The sequence below is a fragment of the Natator depressus genome, chromosome 11, assembly GCF_965152275.1.
Source record: "Natator depressus isolate rNatDep1 chromosome 11, rNatDep2.hap1, whole genome shotgun sequence".
Taxonomy (NCBI): Eukaryota; Metazoa; Chordata; order Testudines; family Cheloniidae; genus Natator; species Natator depressus.
Window position 1 is genome coordinate 51,850,497 of NC_134244.1, and position 26,932 is coordinate 51,877,428.

Consider the following 26,932-nt stretch of genomic DNA (forward strand, 5'->3'; position numbering starts at 1 on the left):
GGCTTGCAAGTAAACAGAGCCATCTACAGTCAATTGTCCTACTTGATGAGAGCCATCAAGATTTTAAACCACCATTAATGGCCCACCCTTTGCATAACTACAATAGGACCTCAGAGTTATATTTTAAATTCCTAGTTTCAGATACAAGAATGATACATTCGTACAAACAGGATGAACAAACTTGGTAGATTATAAGCTTTGTAATGATACCTTACAAGAGACCTTTGTCATGAAGCATATTCCAGTTACATTATATTCACACTCAGCGCATTTTCATAAAATCATATGGAGTGTAACATCACACACTCAACCACTGACACTCATCAGCAACTATTTTCTGTAATTTGCTCACTGTTAGAGTTACACTGACTACAGAAACAAAGGCAAATAACTTCCACATAGTACAGTGTGTTCTTATATTTGCACTGCACATACAGAACACTCAGTTCTCTTGTGACAATGAGTCAGCAGTAGGCAATAGTTATATTTAGCACAGAATCAAGTGTTTAAAAGGCATATAGAGAAAATAACTACATCTACTGGAAGTAAAGGACCTGTAAAACACCACATAAGGTGAAATGTGACTCTCTAAATCAAATTGAGAAGCACAGAAATATGCACAAAACTGTAAGGCTATATAGAAAAAAGAAAGCAATACAGAAATTGAGGTCTGGTTTTTGGTTTGTTTTTTTCCATTACAGAACCTTTAAGAAGCTTTATATTGAAGGAAATTTTGGTATACTAGTAATCTGCACAAATTCTGACCCTTTCCTACGTCTGATTTTGACCTTGATGATCACATTCAATTCTGAATTCCAGTAGTGTCCAGCAGTTTTGCTACTGCCAGGATTCTGTCAATTCTAAACACCAATTTTAAAGATGCTTATCAAACGTGGCCATTTGAAATTTATTTTCTATAACTGAATGTGAGGCACACTGGCCTAAAATATGTTCTCTCTAAGAAAGGGAAAATTGCATAACCTAATGTATATTAAACACAAAAATGTTAAGACTTAAATTTGCAGAGTCAAGCCTCTGTTTGTTAATCTGTTACCAAATTATTCCTTTTGTGTATGTAACTCCATATTGCAAATTTTAACTTTTATATCACAAAGGAAGGACTCTACTTTTTTGGTTACTGCAATCTGTGTAACTCTTTGCCAGAGGATGTTGTGAAGGCCAAGACTATAACAGGGTTCAAAAAAGAACTAGATAAATTCATGGAGGATAGGTCCATCAATGGCTATTAGCCAGGATGGGTAGGGATTGTGTCCCTAGCTTCTGTTTGCCAGAAGCTGGGAATGGGTGACAGGATATGGATCACTTCATGATTACCTATTCTGTTCATTCCCTCTGGGGCACCTGGCATTGTCAGAAGACAGGATACTGGGCTAGATGGACTTTTGATCTGACCCAGTATGGCCGTTCTTATGTTCATTCTATGAACTCACTTTCAAGCTCTTAACAGAAACTCATATATTCAGTATTAAAGGCTCATCTGGAAGCTTTTTTCTATTAGTATTTTGTACATATTCTTCTCTAGCTTTGGGCCTTTTTTTATTTTTAAACGAAGTACTGATATTTACTCTGTTCAAAGAGTAAGAGATTGGCAAGACAGGGAAAATTTAAAGAGTTCACTTTGTCACAGATTTATTGATGATGCACTACAAGTTTTATGGTTCCTACGAGACAAGATGACTTTTGATCAACTGATTACTCCAATATTAATTTGATAAGAGTCAATTACACTGAAAAATTATGAGATCTTAAAGATGGTTTGGAGTTACGCATAGTGTGAGTAATTGATGGTACAGTTTCAAGTGAGAAAACATTGCTAGATTATGTTGTTTGTTTGTTTGTTTGTTTTATGGATATAGAATGAATTAATCCATGGACTAGATCTTTCTTACTGTCAGATTACCTATGCAGTAATAAATATTTTCAGCCATTCGCATAGAGAACTTGTCCCTAGTCAGATAGAGAAATATGAAAAGTATCAATTACATATAGATGACTTACTATTGTATAGGGAGATTATTATATTCATGTTTTTAAACATTTTGGCAACTAACTGCCCAAAATGGGGAGACTGTCCTCATAGCTTGATAAAACATTTCAGAGCAGAAAAAGGAAGAGTTACATCACTATAGCTCTAATGTACAACTGTTAATATCATTACCTCTAAATTATAAGATATATGGATTTGTTAGTTTTATTTTGTTAACAGGTACCAGGCTAAGACTTTAAGGCCAATTTTTCAGAATAGGTGCTCTATTGCACACCTAAGTTATAAGTACAATTATTGCAACTGCACCGTGAAGTGACCAAAATTGACTGTGTATGTACAACCACCTGATTAAGTCTGAAAACTCTGGACCTTAAAGACTAACAATTTTTTCCTCGATGCAGTTAAAGAATGGAAAAGAGAACTGGAATACCAAAGAGTGACCAAACAAATGGCATCTTTAATTGACCATATTTGTCCAGTGTATATTTGAGTCATATTCACTTACTTTAGTGACAAAAACCAGGTAAATACCATTAATACTTCAGACCCAATAAAGCAATGGGAGAGGGAGTGGAATCTATTCAGACTCCCAGATTCACAAAACAAAACACAAAAAAAGGCAGTTAAATTCTGATAACACTGGTGAAGATGCAAGAGACAAAAGCCCATTTGACTTTCACAACTCTGGCAGACTGTGTCATGCTAGGCACTACAAGAGTCATATTGACTTGTAAATTGAACAATTTTACTATGGATGACAGAATGAACATGTCAATGTCAATTTCAACCACAATGTCAATTTTCTGAGTACAACTCCTAGCTTTCAAAACTAAATGCTGCAGTTTTATAGCCTAAAATATAGGCCAAATCTGAGAGCTTCCTCCATTGCCTGGTTAGAATTCTAGGGGACTGTCTACATGGTGGGGTAATGCATGCTACAGGGATCTGATTTCTGAAGCAGACTAATGTGTTGCACTTTAATTGGTCTGTGTGGGTCCTGTGGGTGTGCACTAAAAGTCTGAAACAGTACTACATTTAAGCGTATTAGGGAACTTTAGACACCAACAGGTTCTGTACAGACTAATTAATGTGCAACACGTTGGTGTGCTTTAGAAATCACACCCCTATCGTTGGCATTACCTCACTGTAGAGGTGCCCTTGGAAGCAGGATGACAGACACATCCTTTGTGCAGCTTGTACAAATAACGTACTTATTTCTAGCTAGCATAACCATCGTTTTTATAGAAGGGATGTCATTACTAGAAAAAGAAGTTTTTAGCACCAGAGAGCTAAACAACAACATTCATAGCTTCATGTAAAGTGCCACAGAACAATAATTACAATGGACAGGTAGCTGGAGTAAAATATAATTAATGGCAAGAATCAGCTGTTTAAAAAATCATGGTGTTTTCTTTTTTTATAGTTCCAAGATGTCACAAGAGCACTGCTGATTTGTTAATATTAAAAGCCTTCTTCCATCTCAAATCTTTAATTTTATTAAACCAAAGACTTGAGATGAAAGAAGACTTAAAATATACATACACACATTTTATACCTATGTGCTGTTATGGTTTCTATCCTATTTAGCAGCTACTAGATATGATGGTACTACATTTGACATGAGGCAAGAGGATTTTTTTCAGTTAAAGTCTAATATCCATGGAATGGGACAATATGCTAACAAAGACTCTTCTATCTTCCTGACTTTGAATGATAATACCCATCAATAATCAACTGCCTCAAATTCTCAGTTTAAGCAGATCAGTTAAATGTATAATAGGACTGATATTTTGGGCATGGCACTGGCAAATATTTCTCAGCTTGGTGTGGTTCTTTTCAATAAGCATCAGAAAAATTATACAACTTAGGTTATATATATGCCCCAAACAAAGCAAACTGGGCAATAATTTTTGCACTTTTCTAAACTTTGATTTCATCTCTCTAAACCGTCTCCTTATAAGAGATTGCCTTCATTATACACATTTCTTCTCACTTCTATTGTAGATTTCTGTCAGAAATATGGAATCATGAAATACGGTTTATGCAAAAGGAATTCTTATTTCAAACTTGTAGCGCAAACTGTTTGTCTGGTTTTTGGGTGTTTATCCCACTCTTGAACCTTGGCCACTTGAGAAGTATGCTAACCTTTTTTCTCTCTTTTTTTTTTTCTTCTCCATACAGGGCTTCCAGTGATTGCCAGCTCCTGTTTGGTGTGAAATGCAAGAACACTTTGTTCGTAAGCGAAACTCACCAACGAACAGCAAGGTGCCTGACAGTGGGTATAAACATTGGACGCTGTTTTCATCTAAAATATTAATGATTTTCTGGTTGTTTTTTCCTCTGAACAGTTTTCTATTTTATAAGTTAGAAAATAAAAAAAAATTCTGACACTTAGTGAAATGAATGAAAAAAATTGGCTGTCAGATATTATCTCTTCAGCTCAAGAGCTCTGCTATGGATAAAAATAACTGAACTCTTAACAGCATTTAATTTAGAGCTGGTTGTTAAGACTATGTCAGGAAAAATATGCAAAGCACTGCTTAGCAGACTTTTATCATCTATGAAAATCCTTCTGTATATGATGACGGGAAAGTAAGAATGGGCCTGGCATGAAAAAGTTGGAGAGTATTCTGGAATATATTTTAATTTGAAATTTAATGTGAAAACTTTGACAAGTCTGTATTGCTTACATAGAAAACCCCAAAACAGATTAGAAGTGTTCAACATATTGCTGAAAGGGCTAGCATACTTATTTTCTCATTCTTCCCAAAAATCAATCTAAACTCTTCACTATGTAAAAAGGACTTTGAATGACTCAATAAAAGAATAATTCTTGAACAAAGTTTATCATAGGGACTACGACTGAGCTAGTGTCTGCTAATATGATCTGTGTTTTAGAAAGATATCTGATTTATAATGAAAATGGAAAGAATGACTCCTGCCCCAAAATAGGCCATTATACTCTTTTGTTGAAAGCCAGAGGTGTTGCTGACATTTTAAAACTGGTTAACTCATTATTAAAAAAGAGTGCTGTTCTTTTTCTACCACAACAATTACACCTGAGGTCATAATCCATATTGAGTATTCACACTTCAAAAAATAGTATACAAGTCATTTAATGAGAAAATAAATGAAAACACAGAGTCAATTAAGCCAAACTCAATTAATAGGGTGTTTCTGAAATTCACAAGAAGTGTTCTGATGATATCTCAAGATCTTTGTCTGCTTCAAAGGGAAAAAATATGGAGAGAGAGTGGCAAATGAATTTATTCAAGATTACTCAAAATTATGAGATTTTAAAAGTACAAGTTTTGGGTTATACCTTATAATTACTCAAAGTTCTGTGCAATTACTCTTTGCTATGCCTTGGAAGTATTTAACTCTCACTGTTGAGAACCAGTATTACAGTGTATATGAAACACAATCCTAATTAGACTGGAAATTCTGACTTTATGAAGGCAGGACCAGTAACTGGACTGACCAACATAATTAAGTTCCTGTTGCAGCAAGGCCCAATTGGAAGTACGGGTGCTGCGGAGAGAGCAAAGCTCTTGAAGCAACACCTCCATTCAATTGCCCCGATATCAGGGTTACAGCAGGGGAAAGGGATTTCTTTTGTTCTAGAAAATTCCAAATTTAAGCCATCCCTACATCTTTAACTCACCCTACTGTTAACAAAAAAAAACCCACCCTGCATATCAGTATTACACCTTGTGCATATTATCTCTGGTGTTCTGTACACAGAACTCTTGCCCATTTGCCTCTTGCATTCCTTTAAAATAAAACGTCTGGATTTTGGCTGGGCAGAAGTCAACAAATGAAATAACCATTTGAGTAGCTGTCATATTACCATAAGCCAAACTAATTTACCACAGGTCCAGTGTGTGCCTTGCACTCAGAACTTGTCCCACTGATTTTCAGTATAAGGTTTCTTGTCAAATTCACTCCAGTTTTTGTTCTATTTTCATCTTACTGTTATTAGCCACACTTCTGTCAGTTGAGCAGGTTATTCTGAAGCCCTTACACATGCCTGAAGATATTAAAAACAAGCAACTTTATGTGGCACAAAAAATTACAATTCTAGAAGAGTACACCGTAAGCTTCAGAAAATTAATAAGCTCTACAACCCCACCTACTGGCTCATTTAAAATTCTTACAGAAAAACACATCCATTACAAATGTTGACAGCAATTCAAGATTTATAGATAGTTATCATTCACTGTGTACCCAGTTCCAAATTGAATTGTCACAAAGAATAAAAATATACCTATAGATTAATATATTTCCCTGCCATTTCCACTGTCATCTGCTTATATGTGTCAGAAACGGGAAAGTGATCTGAATCAGGTGTTTGTCTAATTTTAAAGAAAAACCAATTAAGAGTCAGATTTGGCACTCTCTTATATGTGCAGTACTGTAAAAGATACAGAGTACCTCAATGTACCTTCAAGCAACATTCATATTTCTACATTCTGTGACTTCAAGTAACCCAAAATCTATTTACTCACATTTTTATATTGATAAGTGGTCGAAAATTAATAAAAATATAAATCACAGTATGCAAAAAGAATGTTCCCAACATTTATCATTTTTGATTTATAAAATATGCCCAGCCGAAGCTCTAAAGTTTAGGTGAATTTACAGTATAAACACCAAATTCAAAACTTATAAAATTAACCAATGAGTTTAATTCCTCTCCAACTCTCCTTACTAGATGGACCAAAATTTCCAACTTCTTCTCTTTACGATGTCTTCAATAGCCTAAGACCAAATTTTTCATATTTAGATGCCTAACGTTAAGTTCTTACATCCATCTTTGAACAGCTAAGTAAGTGGCTTGTTTTTCGTAAGTTGCAAGCTCTTTTAGCTCCTATTGACCTTCAGGTTATGACTTACAGGTTATGACCTTCAGGTTATGACTCCCTGGAAAACAGACAGACCTTGTAGCGTAAGTGAAAGGTCAGACTCCGGCTTGTTCAGACCCAGAGTGGAAGTTACATGGGATGTGGAAAAGTGTCCTAGATTTGAGAGCCCCAAATACAAAACCAAATGTGTGGCAACATAAAATAAAATAAATTTACTATCAAAATAAACAGGGGTTACTTTGATAATTGTATCCATTTCTGTACTGAATTTATTAAAAGCCTTTTAAAAACTGTAAATTGAACATGCAGAATTTCTAGTCTATTGCACCAAACAGCTACAGAATCCAGAGAGATGGCCATAACGGTTAGGTCCAGTTTGCCACAGAGTACACAGACCCGTTATTTGCTGACTAGATACAAGCCCTAAATATCATTATTTAAGATGAACTACATAAAAACAGTTTATGGTATTTTTGCTCTAGCAAAAGAACAACTAACAATGCTGGGCCATATTCTGCCATTTATCTGTACATAAAACTTCCCTTGACATCAATAGAAGTTTCAAACACAGGTCAATGACAACGTATGACCCTTTCTAATTACATGATATTTTATACTGTAATCTAATTATGCCATATAGATTCAGTTTATAGCTCAGCATACTGTGCAACTTCTCCGTAAAATACAGTTTGCAAGTGTGGTAAATTACATGGCACAAATATTCTTCTAAAAAGCTTCATATTATTTTAAAAGTGGAGGCAACATTTGTTTACTAAATCATATTTATCTGTTTTGGTTTATGTGGACACTAGAAAATACCTGCATACTAATCTTTTCCTCAACGGATTTACATGACTGTTTAAAAAGGCAAAAATTTAGAGTTTGAAAAATCGCCTAAACCCTACTGAAGTTTCCATTGCACTAAAAATGACTTTTTGCAAATGACACACACCTTCCCTAATAAAATCAGAAGGCCTAAATTTTCAGAAGGTGCTAATGACTTTGCCCAACTTGAAATCTGATTTTCACAAATGCTGAGCACATGCTTTCTGAAAATGAGCCCCCTTTCAAAGGTGTGTCAAGTTGGACACACTTAAACTGAAGCACCCAAAATTATGAGTCACTTTCCAGAATTTAAGCCAGGATTTTCAAAGTTATTTGGCTCTAAAGAGGTTTCTGTACTCCCAAAAATAATTTTTGAACTCAAACTATGGCTTTTCTTACAACTCTTCCAACCCCTCTCTGCCTGATCAAACTAATAATTTGCACTCAAAACTGCTTTTGAATTCAGTTTAAATTCTGCACATAAGACAATTGCAGGATTAAGCCCATACTCTCCTACTGGAACATGCCAAAACTGACACCATTAATATTACTGACAAATATGCTTTAAAAGCAAGTGAACCAAATGAAGAAATCTGAGTTCTGTGTGAGACAGAATGTCAGCCTTACTCCATATATTGCTTATCTGGGTATTTGTCTGGGAAAGAAAAGATGTTCTTTAAAGAACGAAAACTAAGTTCTTTCTGGGAAGTAAATTTTTGGAGCTTGTTCATGACTATGCTGAGGTAATCCAGGTGAAGATCCCTGTAAACCCAGAGCTCCTACGTCCCTATCTTGCTGTAGCTCACCGTGAGAACCATTGTTAAAATTACTGGCAATTTGAGCTTGGCGAAGTTGCAGAATCAAGGCTATAATAGAATTTTCCCACAGAGCTCTAACTGTGGGGAGGGTAGAATATTGGCAAAGCTCCCTCTCTTCCCCCAACTTTCTGCTATGCCTCAATTGTGGACATTTGATACAATGTTGCTATTTTCACATAAAATTACACTGTAAACTCTTCAATCAGGAACTATGTTTTGCTCTGTAAAGCAGCTACCTCATTTCTGGTTGCTGTTTAAACAAAGTTATAACAGAACAGACAAAGTTTATCATCTAACACAGTTTAAAAAAATTAATTATCACACTTAATTATGCAAGGAAAAATCTATATCTGAACTGTATTTTTTCATACAGGAAACGATGACTGAGAATACAATCGTGAAGTAAAATAGGCACAAGAACCTTCCCTTATTTACAAGGCCACTTTTTTCTCTGCCCTATAAGGCAACTATTGACACGTGCACTGAGCACAATTCTGCCCCTTTTTTATGAGGAGACCGCCACCGCTAAGCAATATTTTTTTTTTAAGTCTCTTCAGTGGTTCTTTAAGACAGGATTCACTGAGCATCATTACAAATGCTCTACACATAGAACGTTACCCCATATAACATGCCGTGTTTAGCAATGCTTCATGGCTATCAATATCTAACTTAATTCAGTTTTGTTAAGCACAAGGACAGTGGTTAGCATGTAAATAAGCAAAAAATCTAGAGTAACCTACAGAACAGCTTTAGAGTATTTGAGATTAATTTCAGTAGCCACTATTGAGGATGGTAGACTCAAGGGTTTTACATGATATTTTTGTTTCTCAATAACCGGCATTAGAGGACTCACAGGGGGAGTTCCCTGCTATCCAAGACTGCAAATCATACATCTTCCAAGTATTTAATTTAAAATGGCATTTTGCTGGCAAAGATGTGATTATAGAATCATAGAACTGGAAGGGACCTCAAGAGGTCATCTAGTCCAGTCCCCTGCTCTCAAGGCAGGACTAAGTATTATCTAGTTCTAGACCATCCCTGACAGATGTTTGTCCAACCTGCTCTTAAAAATCCCCAGTGATGGAGATTCCAAAACCTCCCTAGGCAATTTATTCCAGTGCTTAATCACTCTTGACAGTTAGGAAGTTTTTCCTAATGTCCAACCTAAACTGCCCTTGCTGCATTTTAAGCCCATTACTTCTTGTCCTATCCTCAGAGGTTAAGAAGAACAATTTTTCTCCCTCCTCCTTGAAACAACCTTTTATGTGCTTGAAAACTGTTATGTCCCCTCTTCACGTCTTCTCGTCTCCGGACTAAACAAACCCAATTTTTTTCAATCTTCCCTCATAAGTCAGGTTTTCTAGACCTTTAATTGTTTTTGTTGCTCTTCTCTGGACTTTCTCCAATTTGTCCACATCTTTCCTGAAATGTGGCGCCCAGAAATGGACACAATACTCCCGTTGAGGCCTAATCAGCACAGAGTAGAGCGGAAGAATTACTTCTCGTGTCTTGCTTACAATACTCTTGCTAATACATCCCAGAATGATGTTTGCTTTTTTTGCAACTGCGTTACACTGTGAACTCATATTTAGCTTGTGATCCACTCTGACCCCCAGATCCCTTTCCGTAGTACTCCTTCCTAGGAAGTCATTTCCCATTTTGTATGTGTGCCACTGATTGTTCCTTCCTAAGTGGAGTACTTTGCATTTGTCCTTATTGAATTGCATTATATTTACTTCGGACCATTTCTCCAGATCATTTTGAATTTTAATCCTATCCTCCAAAGCACTTGCAACCCCTCCCAGCTTGGTATCATCTGCAAACTTCATAATTGTACACTCTATGCGGTTATCGAAATCACTGATGTAGATATTGAACAAAACCGGACCCAGAACAAATCCCTGCGGGGCCCCACTCGTTATGCCCTTCCAGCATGACTGTGAACCACTGATAACTACTCTCTGGGAACGATTTTCCAACCAGTTATGCACCCACCTTATAGTAGCTCCATCTAGGTTGTATTTCCCTAGTTTGTTTATGAGAAGGTCATGCGAGACAGTATCAAAAGCCTTACTAAAGTCAAGATATAAACACACATTGCTACTTTTTTTGGACATTCTAGCTATATGAAATTTAACAAAGGTAGCCTGATTACTACTGTTTACTCAGTATCTATGCAAAAAGACATATTAGGCTAACATTCCAAAAACTCCTTATTTAAACCTGTCCATAACATCCTGTATACCTTAACTCTAATAAATAAAATTAGAGTTAGCAATCAGCAGCGTGTGGGTAAAAGGTTCAAGCTGTGGTCTCATGCTGCTACACTTAAGTTGAAATGTATTATTAACATGGTCTGTTTTCATTCCTTTTTCTACCTAACCATATTTTATCTTGACAGATGCTTGCCTCTTCCCTGATCTGTTTTTGGTCTGGCAAATGTTGTCAACAGCAACTATAAATACAGATGGTTTTAAAAACATCAAAAAACCATCCACAGGACTGATTCGATAAGCAGGGAAAAGAAGATTCAATCATCTAATGTTCCATGATGTACTTTAGAGACCTGAAACACTTAAACATCAGCTTCTTGGAATTAGCAACAATCTGTGATAAATGTTTTGGTAAGGAATAAGTCCTGTGATACAGCATGGCCAGAGGACAGCAGGAGAGTGTTAGAAGGAAGCCTTATTCCCTGTAGAGAGAAGAAAGTTTGCTACAGATGAATTAAAGCACCAGAAGCCAATTAAAGCACCTGAAGCCAGTCACCTGATAAAACCCCCCTGCTCCAATCAGACAGGGGAAGGAGTTGAAGCAGAGTGGATTGGTGTAGGAGCAGAGAGCAGTTTGGAGGATTGCTGCAGTGGGCTAAGAAGACCAAGACCCCTAGGTAAAGGGACACCTGGTTTGTGCAGAGGGAGGACAGGAAGCCGCACAAGCTGAAGGGCAGGAGAGAGAAGTAGACCAGGGGAAGGAACTGCTAGTTCAAGCGGTTTACCGCTATGCCTTGGGCCCCTGGGCTGGGACCTGGAGTAGAGGGCGGGCCTGGGTCCCTCCCTCTCCACTCCCCTCCTCCAGGACACTAGTTGGGCAGTTAATACCCCAGTTCAGGGGAAAGAAACGGTGCCCTGAACCCTCCCCAAGAAGAGAGTGCGAGGCCCATCAAAGTAATGCCAGCAATTTGCCACAGTACCTAGTTAAATAAATTATTGTATCGTAGGCTTCATCTTAATTCTGTTTTTTGTTAAGCACTGTGAGAGAGTACAAGCATTAAAAAGTTACAGCAATTGTACAGGCCATTTACAAATGCAATAACTCATCTTAAGCAAAATCATAGCATTCATTAAACTTGTAAAAATCTACAAAAATTTTTATTCATTACTGCTCGGGTAAGCTTTCAAAGGGAGCAGGAGCTCCAACACTTACACAAACTTCCTTAAATTCAAAGTATCTTTGTGGCAAGAACTAAATGATACTGAAATGAAGAAGATACCATTTAAAATGAATAAACGGGACTACTAATTAGTTAATAGCCAGATTGGTCTTGGTCTGTGGGGCTATTTTAAGATCTTGTATTAACCCTGGAGCTCTGCTTCCCTGCAGCATCTGACAGGTTTCCTGTGCACACTATACATGCTGGAATAGAGAATACACTAGATCCTGTCAGTAAAAAAAATTCCATTCAACCCACATGACTACACCTTAAAAGTATGTGGCGCTGATTCTAGGCAATGTTTAATATTTTAAACATCCCTACAAGTTTTCAACTCATATTTTAAAAGTTTCATTGAACATGTGTCTTTGCACCCCAACCACTCAATGTGAAAAGTAAAGGAAAGGCAAACTCTGATAGCTACCAAACACCAGATGTAATATACTGTATTGCAGTCGTTCTCAACCAGGGGCCGCAAGCAGGTCTCAGGGGCTCCACCAAGCATGGCCCATGTTAGACTCACTAGAGCCCAGAGCAGAAAGTCGAAGCCCCGCCACACAGAACTGCAACCCAGGGCTAACACTAACGCCTGAACAACTTAGCTTTATGGTGCCCTCTGGTGTGGGCCCCAGAAAATTACCCTGCTTGCTACCCCCTAATGCTGACTCTGGCTTTTATATGCAGAAAACAGTTGTTGTGTCACAGCTGGGCCATGGAGTTTTTAATAGCATGTTGTGGGAGCCTCAGAAAGAAAAAGTTTGAGAACCCCTGCTATACTGAACAAACTTTTGCACAAGCAATCTCCCCATAAAAGTAACCTCACTACATCAATCGGCCTGCTTACTGTAGGTCAGGCTTGACATGAATAATTGGACACGGGTGAGGCTTCATTTTTGGGAGACAGGATTAGTATATCATACACAGTAAAACCAGTGGTACGTAATATGGAGCCAAACAGCTTGCTCTTTTTTATCGCCATAGAAATACTGTTGCAAGACAATGGAAGGTCTGGAAAGCCCCAGACTTGTACTGCTGTTTGACCTGGGAGATCCTTACATATGCACGTGTAATGTCTTCCAGGCCGAGTTGCCAGCATGTGGGTTCACTGTGGGAGAACAGACTCCAAATTGCACAGTACAGCTGAGATGCTGGAACATTGGTAAAGTAAAAACTGCTTGTGCTGGTAATAAGAATTGTGTGGTGGCTAAAAAGCACCACTTCTGGTAAGGACCTAGGGAATATTATTTTAATTGGCCTATGTTCTCTTTCACACCTAAATTTCCCATGCTAGCTAGAGAGAGAGAGAGAGAGAGAGAGAGAGAGAGAATCAGTTTTTTATAATATAGTAAAAGCAAAATTACCAAAAAAAAAAAAATGCTTTAAAGGCACAGCAAGCAAATAATGTAAAATTACATCCCAGTGGGATACACCAAACAAAGTGAGCTTGCACCTCCTGGTTCGTATTTTAAGCCTAATATTAATGATGATTCAAATAATTACTACTATTGCGGTCTTGGAAATGTACTGCTGGATAGTAAATTTAAAACAGAAACCACAAAAAGCCCTCAAAATAAAATACAAATAAAACGCTAATATATTAAAAAAACCAAAACCAAAAGCAGTGGAATGGAGGCCTGGTTTGAGATGAGTAACTGGACCTGGGTGAGGCCTCATGTCTTGGGAGACAGAATTAAGGTGCTAAACGAATCAGCAGGCTGGAAACAGAATGTCTGTACTAACTAAGATAAGGGAGAACACCCAGAGAATCATTTACAATGAACAAAATAACAATGGATAAGATAGGCCTGGAATGTAAGATGAGGTAAAGGGTAAGTTGTACATGGACAGTGTGGGCTGTACAGGTATTGGTTCCCACGAAGTGACCAAGCCAATCCCAAAACATATGATGCAATGTATAGTAAATGCAGTGTAATGTGTAAAGGTATATAAAGTAAGAGGTTTACTGTGTAACTCTGGATGTGTTGTACACCCTATGCCCACCTCCTATGCCTCAGTTTGATCAACTCAACATAGCTTTATTGTATGCCAAATAAAGGAACCTGAGTGATGAGACTGGAGTTGAACTGAGTTCTTGGGGACCCAAGTGGAAGACGTCTGGGGGGAACCCCAACACTTGTCTAAGTGTCTGCAAGATATGGTCCTATTTCTTTTTCTTTTAATATGCTATTGTATACTACCAATGAAGGGGTGACATCAGACTATACCATATTAATTGGATAGGCTATATTTTTCCTGGAGGAGAGGAGGAAGAGAAGACATACACGTTTTTAAACTCCATCAAGTTTTTATCTTTGCTATGTATTATTTTTAGCCACACAAAATACTATTTGAATGTTACCATTTTTACAGGTATTTTCAATATTTTAATATGAAATTCTCAAGTGTAACATTTGCTTGATAAATATTGACACTGTTTCTTTCCCTCCCCTCCACTTTAAACAAGAGTATGAGTAGATTGATAATGCAAGGCAGAAGGTTTGATTAGCTGAAGGGAAAGTTGGCATGTTTGAGGAAACTACTCAAATTCTTATTCTTTGCAAAGTTCCTCCCTATTGTAAGATATAGGCAGGATACTTCGGAATGAACCTAGAATGCACCAAACCTAGATTTCCTTCAGTGTTTCTACCTTAACCTATATGAAAAAATTGATTCTAAATATCACTATACTTCAGTAGAAAGAAATACTTACCATACTTTACGAGTAATCACCTGAACTCGCTGAAGATTTTACAATCCAAACAGACAAGACAAAAGATGTAGGAAGAAGTTGGGAAAGGGGTGCAACATACAAGCAAAGTGATCAAGGCAATGGTTGACCAATCATCTTTAACTCACTTTATTCTATCTAGTCTACTTAGATCATCAGCTTGTCAGAACTGAGCACAAAGAAGGCCCTAATCCAGATTCAGGACTTTGGGTTCCACCAGTATCTGAGTATTAAACAATAGTTGGTGTATTGGAGAACAGCTGATAGTCAAATGAAACAGGCAATATGGTGATCTGAACATAAATCTTGAGCACTTTACTTGCTTTGCATTGCTCCAGGCTCTGTTATAAGGAGAGGGGTTTGACGCCATAAGTCTTTTCGTTGTTTATATTATTAGTACCAGAAAGCACCAACCACATTGTTAGACACACCAGCTAATCTGAAAGATTTATCATTTTGCAGGACAGGAAAAAATGCAAGAATTTAAACTGCTCTGTAAAGGGGTAAACCTCTGTTTTAGCACAATTTTTTTCAAAAGTACTTTAAACCTCCCTGTATCAGTTTGCTGAATTTGGCCTAATGTTTGCCAAATATCACGTTAATTGTCACATTTTGTATTTAATATCTAAAAATAGGGGATAGGATGAGGGTGGATGGGTTAACAAAAACAGGGGAATAGGAAAAAGTAGAAAGGGACACAAGATATCTAAACGGTGGGAGGGTTAATCTGTCCCTTTAGAGGTAGTAGCGGTTAGGGGTCAGCACACCATGGCATGGCCCCTTAGGAGTTTGGGAGGTCTGATGTATACAAAGACCAAAAGAAATACGAAATACTGGTAGATAGGAAGTAGCCCCAAGAAAATGTCGTGCTTGAGTGGGGAAAACCTGTTACTGTTTCCTTAAGGACCTGGGACTAGGAACCTTGCAGAGCAGGGAGGGCAAGGCTCCCCTCTTGCCCAGCCAATTGGGATGAACTTCAGGAAGGAAGACCAGCATATATGCTGCCTCCTGCCTCATAGCAGAGGAGACACTAACAGGAGAAGTCTGGCTTGCTGAGCTCTCCAAGTTGGAGGACTAATTGAGGAAAAAAGGGGCCAGCTGAAGGAGAAGCTAGCTAAGGCCCTACAGTTGGCCTAAATCACAATCACAGATCTAATGAGGAGAGCTGTGAAAAATCCTGTCTTAAGGAAGGCATTACTGACTACCTGAACCATAATCCCAGCTCCAAGATGAGGGCTGGTTATGGGGACTCCTGCCTTAAGGAGGAAGACCAGAGAGATTGCTTGAAATATAACCCCAAGAGTTCCAGCTAGGAAGAGACTGGCAGGGAACTCCTGTCTTAAGGAAAGAGAGACTGCCTCCAGTATAACCCAAGAAGACTAAGAAGGACCTTGAGAACACACCTCAGTAGCTGTCTGGGAAGAAGCCACACAAGGAGAAAACCCCAGAATGGGACTAGCGGAGTCCATGTTCCTGTGAGGGATGCTGACAAACAGGGAAAAGGTAGGAGCAGCCTAGGGAAACAACAAGGGATTAGAAGGTGTGGTTGTTAGTTGCCCAACACAGGGCCCCTGGGCTGGAACCCAAAGGAGAGGATATGGCTAGTTTCCCCTATCTGCACAGTAGGAGGCTACAAGCCTCAAACCCTAGAATCAGACAGATGAGTCCAAAATGGGGGCCAAAGGCCTGGTATAAAAAATACTAGACTTTGGGTTGTCTGTACTTTTTCTTCCCCCCTGGATGGGGAATAAACTGAGAAGTGACCTGACGGCAGGGTGTGCCCTGTTACAGGTGGGAAGGAAAAGACGGAAAGGAGCCTGGAGGGCAGGGAGAGCAAGGCTGGTAACAGAAACAGTAAATGAAAGGGGTGAAAAGAGGTCAGGACAACTGTATAACCACAACATGAGCTTATCTCCCCCAACGAGATATCATGTATTTATGTTTAGTCAGATGTGAGGGTTTGTAAATGGAAAGTTTCCCTTTTTTTAGTTTAACTTAACTCTGGAAAAACTACCTACATACTGGTAGGCACTGGTATAGTAAGCTGTGTATATTAGAAGGGATGAAAAGAAGAAGGTAGATAAAACTAGTCAAGCAAGGAACAAACAAAAAAAACTTGCTTTCATCCAGGGACTCTATTAGCCCTATCATCTGCCAAGCAACAAATGCTATCCTCTTTCGGCTGCTAGCAGATTTTTATATATATATGCAAAACTAAGAAATTGATAGTCAATTCAGTCAGTTACTGCCTTCCCACGGGTTATTTCCACAGCTTGCTGTAGTCAGACACCACTTTTACTGTTGGTACTACTTCTTTCAGTGTTGCTGTTCACTCAAACACCACCAGTAAAATTGTTTAAGGCAATGCTATCTCCACGGATAGTTTTAAGATGCTTTATCACTGGGTTGAAAACGAAGATATTCTTACCTAAAAATGAAAACTCAGCCCATACAGACACACTCCACTACCAAACAAATCACTCAAAGACCCAGGTCTAACCATTTCCAGATTTTATACCACAAATATACAAACTTTATTTTCTATCATGTGATGTGCTCTGCTAGGATTTGAATTATCAGTGAAATCTAAAAAGCCAAATTTAAAGAGAAATGACCACAATATATCTTTCTTAGAGTACTCTGTTCATGGTATTGCATATAATATGGTATCATTAAGAAACAAAATGGGACTAATGTGTGCAGCCAATGGTAGCTAATCAGTTATAACTAATATTTATATTTCAGACTTCTAACTTTTAAGAAAGTAAGTTAACTATGGTTAGTGTCAAATAACAACAAACTGACCAGAGCTGGAAGAAATTTCTGCAGATTCTGCATGCTAGTGTCCCCACTCTTTCACAGTTCTTATACCAAAATTTCAGCCTCCTTAATAAACTGCAAGGTCCTCTGCTGCCTTCAAAGCTATTACCAAATCCTCAGAGAAAAGCACAGGTTTATCGTTAACAGTAACAGAATCATTAAATATAGCAGTCTGCTCTGCTGTGGCAAAACTCTCTTATATATGATAATGTCATCTCCTTCCCTCTGATTACACCTACCAAATGTGAATGCTATAAAGAGGATAAGGTAAACACACCTTCAAAGAATTTGCAGTGAATATTTGGCACATGAAGTTATTCTGAGTCACTGATGCATGCAATTTCCCTTTAGCCCATTCACTTTGCCTACTTAGAAGTATTTTTCCCTCCTGTTCCATGTGAAAGAGTAGCTCATTAACAATATGTGCATATAATTCCAATCAGAGAATAAATGTCAACTAGTCTTAACCATATAACTTTTAGAACGTACAACTTATTGCTTTAGCAAAACAGTAAAACCATCTCTTAAATTCATTTTGGGGCTGCAATGTATCAAGAACTAGATTCTTGGAGTTGTCATGAGCATGCCATAGGTTTGGATGGTATTTTACAGATGAAAAGCAAGTTCCAGAGTTAATGTTCATTATATATGGAGTCACATCAGTTTTTTCTATTTTCTGCAATGGTCACTTGAGAGATAGGAACAAAAACCTGCATTACCTCTTCAGTATATTAATGGGTTATGTCAAAGAGAGACGTTACATTTGAAAATTAACTACTTTCTAAATGATTTGGGCCAAGCATCACCCAATAATATCTGAAAATGACTTATGTTAAATGACTGTTATACTGTAACTCCTCACTTAACATCGTCCCGGTTAACGTTGTTACGTCGCTGATCAGTTAGGGAACATGCTCGTTTAAAGTTGCACAATGCTCCCTTATAACGTTGTTTGGCAGCCACCTGCTTTGTTCACTGCTTGCAGGAAGAGTAGCCCATTGGAGCTAGCTGCCGGGGCTTGGAACCAGGGTGGACTGGTAGCCCCCCTAAGTTCCCTGTGTGGCAGCCACCCAGCAGGCTATCAATTGCCGGGCAGTTCAAGGGTCCCTCCCCCCACTGCCGTGTGCTGCTCCTGCCCTCTGCCTTGGAGCTGCTACTGGGAGCCTCCTACTTGCTGTGCGGAGGGGGTGGGGAGGAAAGGGGTGCTGATGTCTGGGTATCCCTCTGCCCTGCACCAGATCTCCACAGAGCAGGGGGGGACAGGACAGGGCTCAGGATGGAGGGAGCTTGCTGCCAGCAGCTGTTGTCTCAACTTGCTGATCTACTTAAAAAGGCAGTGTACTTAGAGTGGAGTCAGGGGCAATGGGGCAATGCGCGTCTCTCTCTCACATACACGGTGTGTGTGTGTCTGTCTCTCTCTCTCACACATGCACCCCCCCACCCCCATCAGCACTTTGGAAAGTGGAGGGAGTGGTGCACTTCAGTGGGATAGCGTGGGTTCATCATCACATTCAGTTCCCACAGGGAACGTTTGCAGCCGTTGCCATGCGTCTATTGTGTCTCCTCCCTCCATTCCTGCTGTCCTGTAGAGTGTGAGGCTACATTAACAACGTGTTAACCCTTGAGGGCTCAGCCAAGTGTTAGTTCATCATTTAGCAGCAAGGCATTCCCTGGAAAATATCCCACCCTCTGACTCCACCACCTCAACCAAGCTTCACAATCATCATAGCTGTGTACAGTATTAAACTGTTTGTTTAAAACTTATACTGTGTATTTGTGTGTGTGTACATATATATGGTCTTTTGTCTGGCAAAAAAAAATTCGCTGGAACATAACCCCCCCATTTACATTAATTCTTATGGGGAAATTGGATTCACTTAACATCGCTTAGCTTAAAGTAGCATTTTTTCAGGAACATAACTACAACGTTAAGCGAGGAGTTACTGTACTTACTTCTGTCAATTTTGCTTCACTCAATGTTTTTAATCAAATATTACATTAACGTAGACAAGCCATCTCAACTGTCTCACTTAGAAAGATATTTTACTTACACCTCCCATTGTAATCCCATCAATAAGTGCCACGTACGGCTTCTGGCAGGTACCTAACAGAAATGTAACAATTAGGCATATGTAATATATTTTTGTACACTTAACCCCAGCCAAGAAGAAAATACCTCTGACACACATCACAGATATTTCATTTAACTGGCTGTAGTTTTAACAAATTACTTTATACAATAAAGAGATAAAAGGATAAAATGTTAAATTCATAATGAATAAAGTTATTTTATGTCACCACCCAACAGTACAGGTACTTGAAGTAGTTCATAAATAATATAAATAAACGTCAGTATGATTTGTCAGTTAATTCTCTAGGGGGCAAGTTCTAGAAACACTTCTGCCATCCTTAAGAATGCATTTAAAAAGCAACCAGTAAACAAACCTACATTATTTTTAAGACTGTAAGTGTGTGAACACCTAAACATCCAGGCTAACTTAGGAGGAGCAAAACCAAGGTACCAGTTTCTTCGAGGACAGCTTTTTTTTGAATGAAGCTATGCTTTTTAGTCAGTATTTTAAATTAAATCTAAGAAACTGCAAAATCCCAACTCATGCAGTTATAGCAACTAGCACACAAAATGCAAGAAAATGTAGAGTTATAGTTCCCACATCAATTTTAACTCTCTCTTTCTGTATATGTGTATATATAAGAGGGTCTTTCACTACAAGATCCCCACGCTGAGTAGTGGGAAATAGTATTTAGCAAACATAACAAAGGACGTGCACTTTAACCCCATCACCCCAGATGAACATGCAATATTACTGCCTGGATTGCTAAACCGATTTTTGTACTACATCTCTACTTTGACTGCATAAATAAGATGCATTATTTGCTGACAACTTTAGATACCCACTAGAGATGCTTTCAATACATATTACAAAATCTCACTCATAGGAATGCTATCAGATCAAATTTGGCAAAAATATACATTTGCTTTATATATGCTTTAATAAAGCCATGATCAATAGAAAAACTTGTATGTGCTTTAAAGCCAATGGAAAAGGTTTACGTAAAGTCCTGTGTGTTCTTACTGTACAAACATTGTAGGATTCTGCAAGAGCATGAGAACAAGAAAGTAAAATGATAAAACTGAATTGTGCACCTTTTATAGTCAAAGGTGAGATAACAGAAGTTAGATGCGAGAACAACATAAGTTAGATGTTATATTCTCAGGACTTGTCACACTTGAAATGCTAGAGAGGTGCCGCTGTAACACATCAGTGTAGACCAGTGTTTCCCAAACTTGGGATGCCGCTTGTTCAGGGAAAGCCCCTGGTGGGCCGGACCAGTTTGTTTACCTGCCGTGTCCGCAGGTTCGGCCGATCGCGGCTCCCACTGGCCGCGGTTCGCTGTGCCCGACCAATGGGGGCTACGGGAAGTGGTGCGGGCCAAGGGACGTACTGGCTGCCGCTTCCCACAGCCCCCATTGGCCAGGCACAGCGAACCGCGGCCAGTGGGAGCCGCGATCGGCCAAATCTGCGGACGCGGCAGGTAAACAAACCGGCCCGGCCCACCAGGGGCTTTCCATGAACAAGTGGCGTCCCAAGTTTGGGAAACACTGGTGTAGGCACTATCTATGCCAACAAAAGTTCTCCCATTGGCATATAGGTAATCCACCTACCGCAGAGGAGGTAGGTAGGTCAATGAAAGAATTCTTCCATTGACCTAGCATTGTCTATAGGCAAGGTAAAGTCAGCTTAACCACACCCCTCAGAGGTGTGGATTTTTCACAACCATGAGCGACATGGCGAGTCAACCTATTTCTTTAGTGTAGACCAGGCCTGTTTTAATAATCTAAGGGTGTTGTACGATAACACACTAACTTTTCAGAAATATGAATTTTTAATCTGAAAACATCCTTTAGCTACACCTGAACTGCCATACAGCATCAAAACAATGGTCCCTCTAGTCAGTATCTTGTCTCTCTGACTGTCACTAGTACCAGATGCTGCCAAGGAAGGCTTAAAGCCCAGAATATTCAATTAAACATGTCTGCAGGAAACGCTTCTTCCTGACTCCAAACTGCTAGTAGTTGACTTGTGTTCTGAAGAATGAGGTGTTAATAACCCATGTACAGTTTATATTCTGGCTGTAAATAGATTATTCACATAAAGGTCCAATCTTTTTCTGAATCCGACTAAGCCCTTTGCCACAGTAATAAACAGTGGAACTCCTGCTACAAATTGTTATGCAATGAGTAAAGCAGTATTGCCTTCTAATTTCTTTGAGTGCTGCCACATTCTTACATTATTAGACAGTAAATATAGGCATGCCCATTTTATGTATCTTGTCACATCTTCTTTGTGTCTTCTCTAAACTAAACAAATAATACTTCACAATTATCTAAAACACTTCATCTGCAAATCTAGGAATCACTTTCCCCATCACTGAAATATAGTTACTGACAACCCCAAGATGAAATGGAGAAGCTGTTTAACAGTTTAAAATGGGAAATGAATACCATACTTAGCCGCACCCCTAAAACTATAAGGGATTCCCCACTGCCAAAATTAGTGATGGGTTACCAAAACTGGCATTTAGTCAGAAATTAATACCTTCGGATTTAATCTTTACCTCTGTTATCAGTTCTATAAAATTAAATGTTGAATTTATGCTTTAGAGCCATCACTGTGAAAAATCAAACCCACAAATATTCTAGAGATATTTTAGATTTGGAAATTCCTTTGTACACACATACCAACAGCATTGTTCAGGATGTATTCTTCTCTGAAGAAATCTTGTGCTAGCCTATCTCCAACTTTTCCTGCATCTGTGACAGCTAGTAAAATAAGACAAAATTAAAACTAAAAATTGCTTTAAAAATTTGGTAAAATTTAACCAGCACAACAAAAATAACCTTGTAATATTAAATATTGACAATATGCAAGGTCTTGTGTACTCTGCAAAATGGACTTAAATTCTGTAGGAGGGGCCCCTGTTTTCTGCAGCACTCCAGTGCAGCAAATGGAAGTGTGGCAATTACCAGTAGACTTAAAAATGTATTTTAATTTCTTAAATACAATCAGTATCATCTTCCTTGCGTTATTTTCATTATAATGCATATTTTTCCCCACTAATTTCTTGTCATAATATATCTGATAATCTACGTCCAGCTCTCATAAATTATGCCTGCAGCATTCATGAGCCTTTCCTACTGGTTGGCAGCTTCACAGTTTGGTTTCACTGGAATGATCACGGGAGGTCATGATCACAGAGGGAAAGCCAATTTCCCAGATAGCTAAAAACATTCCTACGAAAGATTTTGAATATTGGAAAACGAGGACCCAGTGCTGAGAGGACACTAGTTTACAATGAGCAGACAGGCTGTTGCATTTTCAGCCTCTGGAGCATTTTCAGGGTATATAGTTTGTTCTTGAATTAGCTAAAGTAATCTAATAGGGACTACACAAATGCATGGATCACTGTGGTCAGATCTGCCTAATAGGGTACAATCTTTATAGCAAGTCATAAATATAAGCAGGTGTTTTTTGCTGCCATGACTATTTGGGTCTTTAATATCAGTGGGTTGTCTTACAGGGCCACCAGACTGCAAGGACAGATGCCCTCAGTAGCAATGGATATTTTTGAGAAGGCAAGTTCTTCAAAGTGCTTCCCTCTTCCTACCACATTCACTTCAGTCATGCCTATTTTAAGTTTTAGCAGGCTACTCATAAAGAGATATTTTTCAACCATTATAACAAAATTTAGCTGTCCTAGGGCAAATATAGTTTTGCTTTATCTCTGTACTATCTACTTACACTGAAAAAGAACTCATTTAAGATACATAAATGTTTTACAGTGGCCACATTAAAATCTTGATGATTCTTGCACAACAGTATCTATTTACCTCTATCTCACTAATTCACGTATGCCCTGTACTTAGAATGGGGGATATGAATATTGAAGTAACTAATCACTGAAAGTTGTATGTCACAATTGTAAAACAGTGACCAGGATGAATTCAGCACATTCTCAAGTCCTTACCTCTGATATCACCCCCTGCACAGAAAGCCTTTCCTCCAGTTCCCTTTATAATTATTAGAAAGGTTTCAGGGTCTTTCTCCCATGTCTAAGAGGATGGACAAAAGAAATATTATTCCCCAATATATAAAAATTCATTTAAAAACACTTTTCCCAAATGCTGTCTTTGGTCATTCTTACTCCTTCCAGAAAATGAGCCATATCCTCCTTAAACTTCAACTGAGCCCTAAAAACATACAAAAAGCAGGACTTTGAAAATCCACAAACGCAGCTGAGTAGAAATTTCTCCTGGGTCAGTGCCATCAACCTCTGCCGAATCTATTATTTCACTCTTAAAAAAACAAGTTTGTATCCCCTGAAGAAACATTTAGTTCATGCTTGGAAGGTTAATTGATGTAGATAGGTCTTCCTGAATCTGCCAACAGACAGCTTGACTGTCAATACCATCAGAAGAGAAACAGGGGAAGCAGCTGGGAAGCACTTGCTGCTATTAGAAGTATGTGCCCTGTGAGGACTATTGTCCTCATTCCTGGTAGGAGTTGCCACACCCTAGAGCAGGCAGCCTGCGAGGAGCTCCTACCAGTGCTACCCACAGAAGATTCTGTGATTGAGATGGTATTAACTGGGGCTCAAAGTTCAGCCAGAAGGAGACCAGGGTGTTAAAGGCCCAAACAGACTGGGCAGGAAGTACATGACTTGTAGCACTAATGGATTTCAGCCAAATGAATTGACTAAGGCCTGGTCTACGCACAGCATGTTGTACCGGTATAACTACATCAGTGTAGCATGTTTTTGTTTTTAACTGAAATAATTATAGTCGAACAGCCTCCCCAGTGTTGATTCAGTTTTTAAAAGTGCATTATATTCATCTATTTTAATCCCTTTCCCATATGGTAATAAGCTATATCAATATAAACATTTATACCAATATAACTGCATCTGCACTAAAGAAGGGAGTTGAACCACTTTAACTATACCAGTATACTTAAAGTGGTATGATTTCTACAATTGAGGATTTGGACTAGTTCAAGTACTCCCCACCCCCAGCCCGGCTTATATAACCTTTGGAGAAAGGAACCCATATCACCACATATGCAACACTGTTCAGCATTTCACTAAAATGTAGGAAGTTGGTTGGGGAACCAAACTACCATGCAAATGTGGATTCTTCAACCTAATCCGTAGGTCAGGATGGTATTTTAAGGACATGCCTTACTTTAAAACTGTGAGTAGTCTCACTGAATTCAATGGATCTACTCACACGTTTAGTTAGGTGCAAGTTTAAGTATCTGTTGAAGCATGGTCTTAATGATTGGGTCAGTGACTCCATACAAGAAGTTACAGATTGATTAGAAAGAACAAAGAAGTGGCAGCTTTATATTTAAAACTGCTAGTAGATGTATGAATTTAGGCTGAGTTAAAATAAAGCCACTAACCTTTAATTGTGGATAAATCTGTCGAATCATGGAAAGATTTAATGCATTTAGAGCCTTTGGTCTATTCATAGTTATGACTCCAGCACATCCTTTCTTTTCCAATAACACTTCAGCTGCAGAATCTGTGTGTTTGGACATATTCTGTACATGCAAAAATAGGGAGACTAAGTAAAACAATGTATTTTCATGTTGAATAACCATACGGTATAGAGTATAATTCCATAAACATTCTCAAAACTCACCGTAACTGTGATTAAGGTCATTGTGAGTATTTTCACAGAATTCTAGACTAACATTTTCCAACACAACTCTCAAATTATTTAAAGTTTGATTTATTTCAGCTACTCTTTAATATTGCTCCGAAAGCCATACTAAATATATTATACTAGCTTTGAGCTTATTAATTTGCAGGAATATTTGGAAATATTTTGTGTTGTACATTCTGAAATACATTATGTTCCTCAATGTCTTTATTTAGGACATATGGTTGTGATCTTGTTTCACTGAGACTACCCCGTTGAAAACACTTGCATCAGTTATGATGATAGATGTACAAGACTATTCTCCTACTCACCATCTAACACAGTACACATGGGATCATGAAAAATGGCCTTGTCTGATCATGTTTGGCAATATTATACAAAAAAGTTACTCAAATGATTCATAAGCAAACTCAATTTAAAACTCAAAACTAAAATGTAGAGTAAGTAAACTAAAATATACAGAAGAAAATTTAGCATACTGGAAAACATTGTGTTTGAATCTACTGAGAAAAACAGATCACTCAAAATATGTGGGGTGCCAAAAACTAATAAATCTATATTATTATTGTAAAAGGAATTTGTAGTAAACTCCAGCTGAAGTGTAACTGGCAACATTAGACCTAAACATTAAAAAGCTGAATTTACACTATAATACTGCCATGATTGGATAAACTAAAGAACTATACACTTATTCTCTATCACACAAGGGGGAGAAGTTACAAAATCGGCTTCTAATGCTACCAGATAGAACCCTATACTTACCAAGTGCTGTAGTATTATTTGTAATCTGTTGAATGGCTTCAATCTGAAACAAGAAAGCCAAGTTCAATGGTAGCTAAAGCATTTCAAAAATTAAATGCTCTGAGTGAGTTGCACTAAGCTTTGACAGAAGTTTCTCGCTGTACATGTCAAGTTAGTGGCAGGTTTTCTTAACATATACAACTTTGCACAATTCAACTTCTAAATTATGGTTAGTATGAATAGCGTACAAGCAATCACCCTGTAAAGTCATAAACAACAGACTTGTCATAAATCACTAAAATGGTTTTTTTTACGTGTGTTTCTAGCATTGTAAATAGTTGTTGGTTTTAAAGGAACAGGAAAAAAAGAACAAATAAATAGCATTTGTCAACACGTACAAACCACTGCCAGTTCTGAAGTGCCTAGAAGTTTCAAAGGAAGTTTGCACACATACAGAAGGAAGTCCTGACTATAATCAGCAGCTTGGCTCAATGTCCAATATTTAGTAGGCATATTCCAAAAATATCAGTGCATGTTTCAGTGCTTCAGGAATATTTTCTAGCCCTGGCATTTCCACAATTTTTTTCAGTTGCCCCTATCATAACCTCTAGAGACAATTATATAAATTAGTTATTTGGGGACAAAATGTGCTCTAGTTTATCTGGTGCGCATTGAGAATAACTCAAATGAAATCTAATGAGTTATGCACAATTTACATCAATGTATCTGAGAGCAGATTTTGGCATATAGCCCTACTTTGTTGGATCTATAAACTATTTTGTTTTGAGAATATTGCAGTTGCTTCCTCTTTGCTATCCTGCCCCATTCTTGGGAGCAAACTGAATGATGCTTGCCAGAGTTCTATGAGACCAGATTTTTTTCAGTTTATCAAGACCTATGGCAGTTTGACTATAAAAGATGTCTTACATAACTTTTATACATGTACATGA

The 26,932-nt window shown here is 38.2% G+C and overlaps 1 protein-coding gene across 1 annotated transcript in view; it reads right to left on the reverse strand.

The window, feature by feature from the left end:
- Positions 1–26,932, reverse strand: part of HIBCH (3-hydroxyisobutyryl-CoA hydrolase) — a 92,610-nt gene that overhangs the window by 58,216 nt on the left and 7,462 nt on the right. Inside the window, exons 2-6 of the mRNA XM_074967774.1 lie at positions 26,004–26,046; positions 24,979–25,119; positions 23,546–23,630; positions 22,260–22,340; positions 19,549–19,601 (exon numbers count right to left, since the gene is read on the reverse strand). Coding sequence (XP_074823875.1) covers positions 19,549–19,601; positions 22,260–22,340; positions 23,546–23,630; positions 24,979–25,119; positions 26,004–26,046 — 403 coding nt within the window. The remainder of the gene's footprint in view (positions 1–19,548; positions 19,602–22,259; positions 22,341–23,545; positions 23,631–24,978; positions 25,120–26,003; positions 26,047–26,932) is intronic.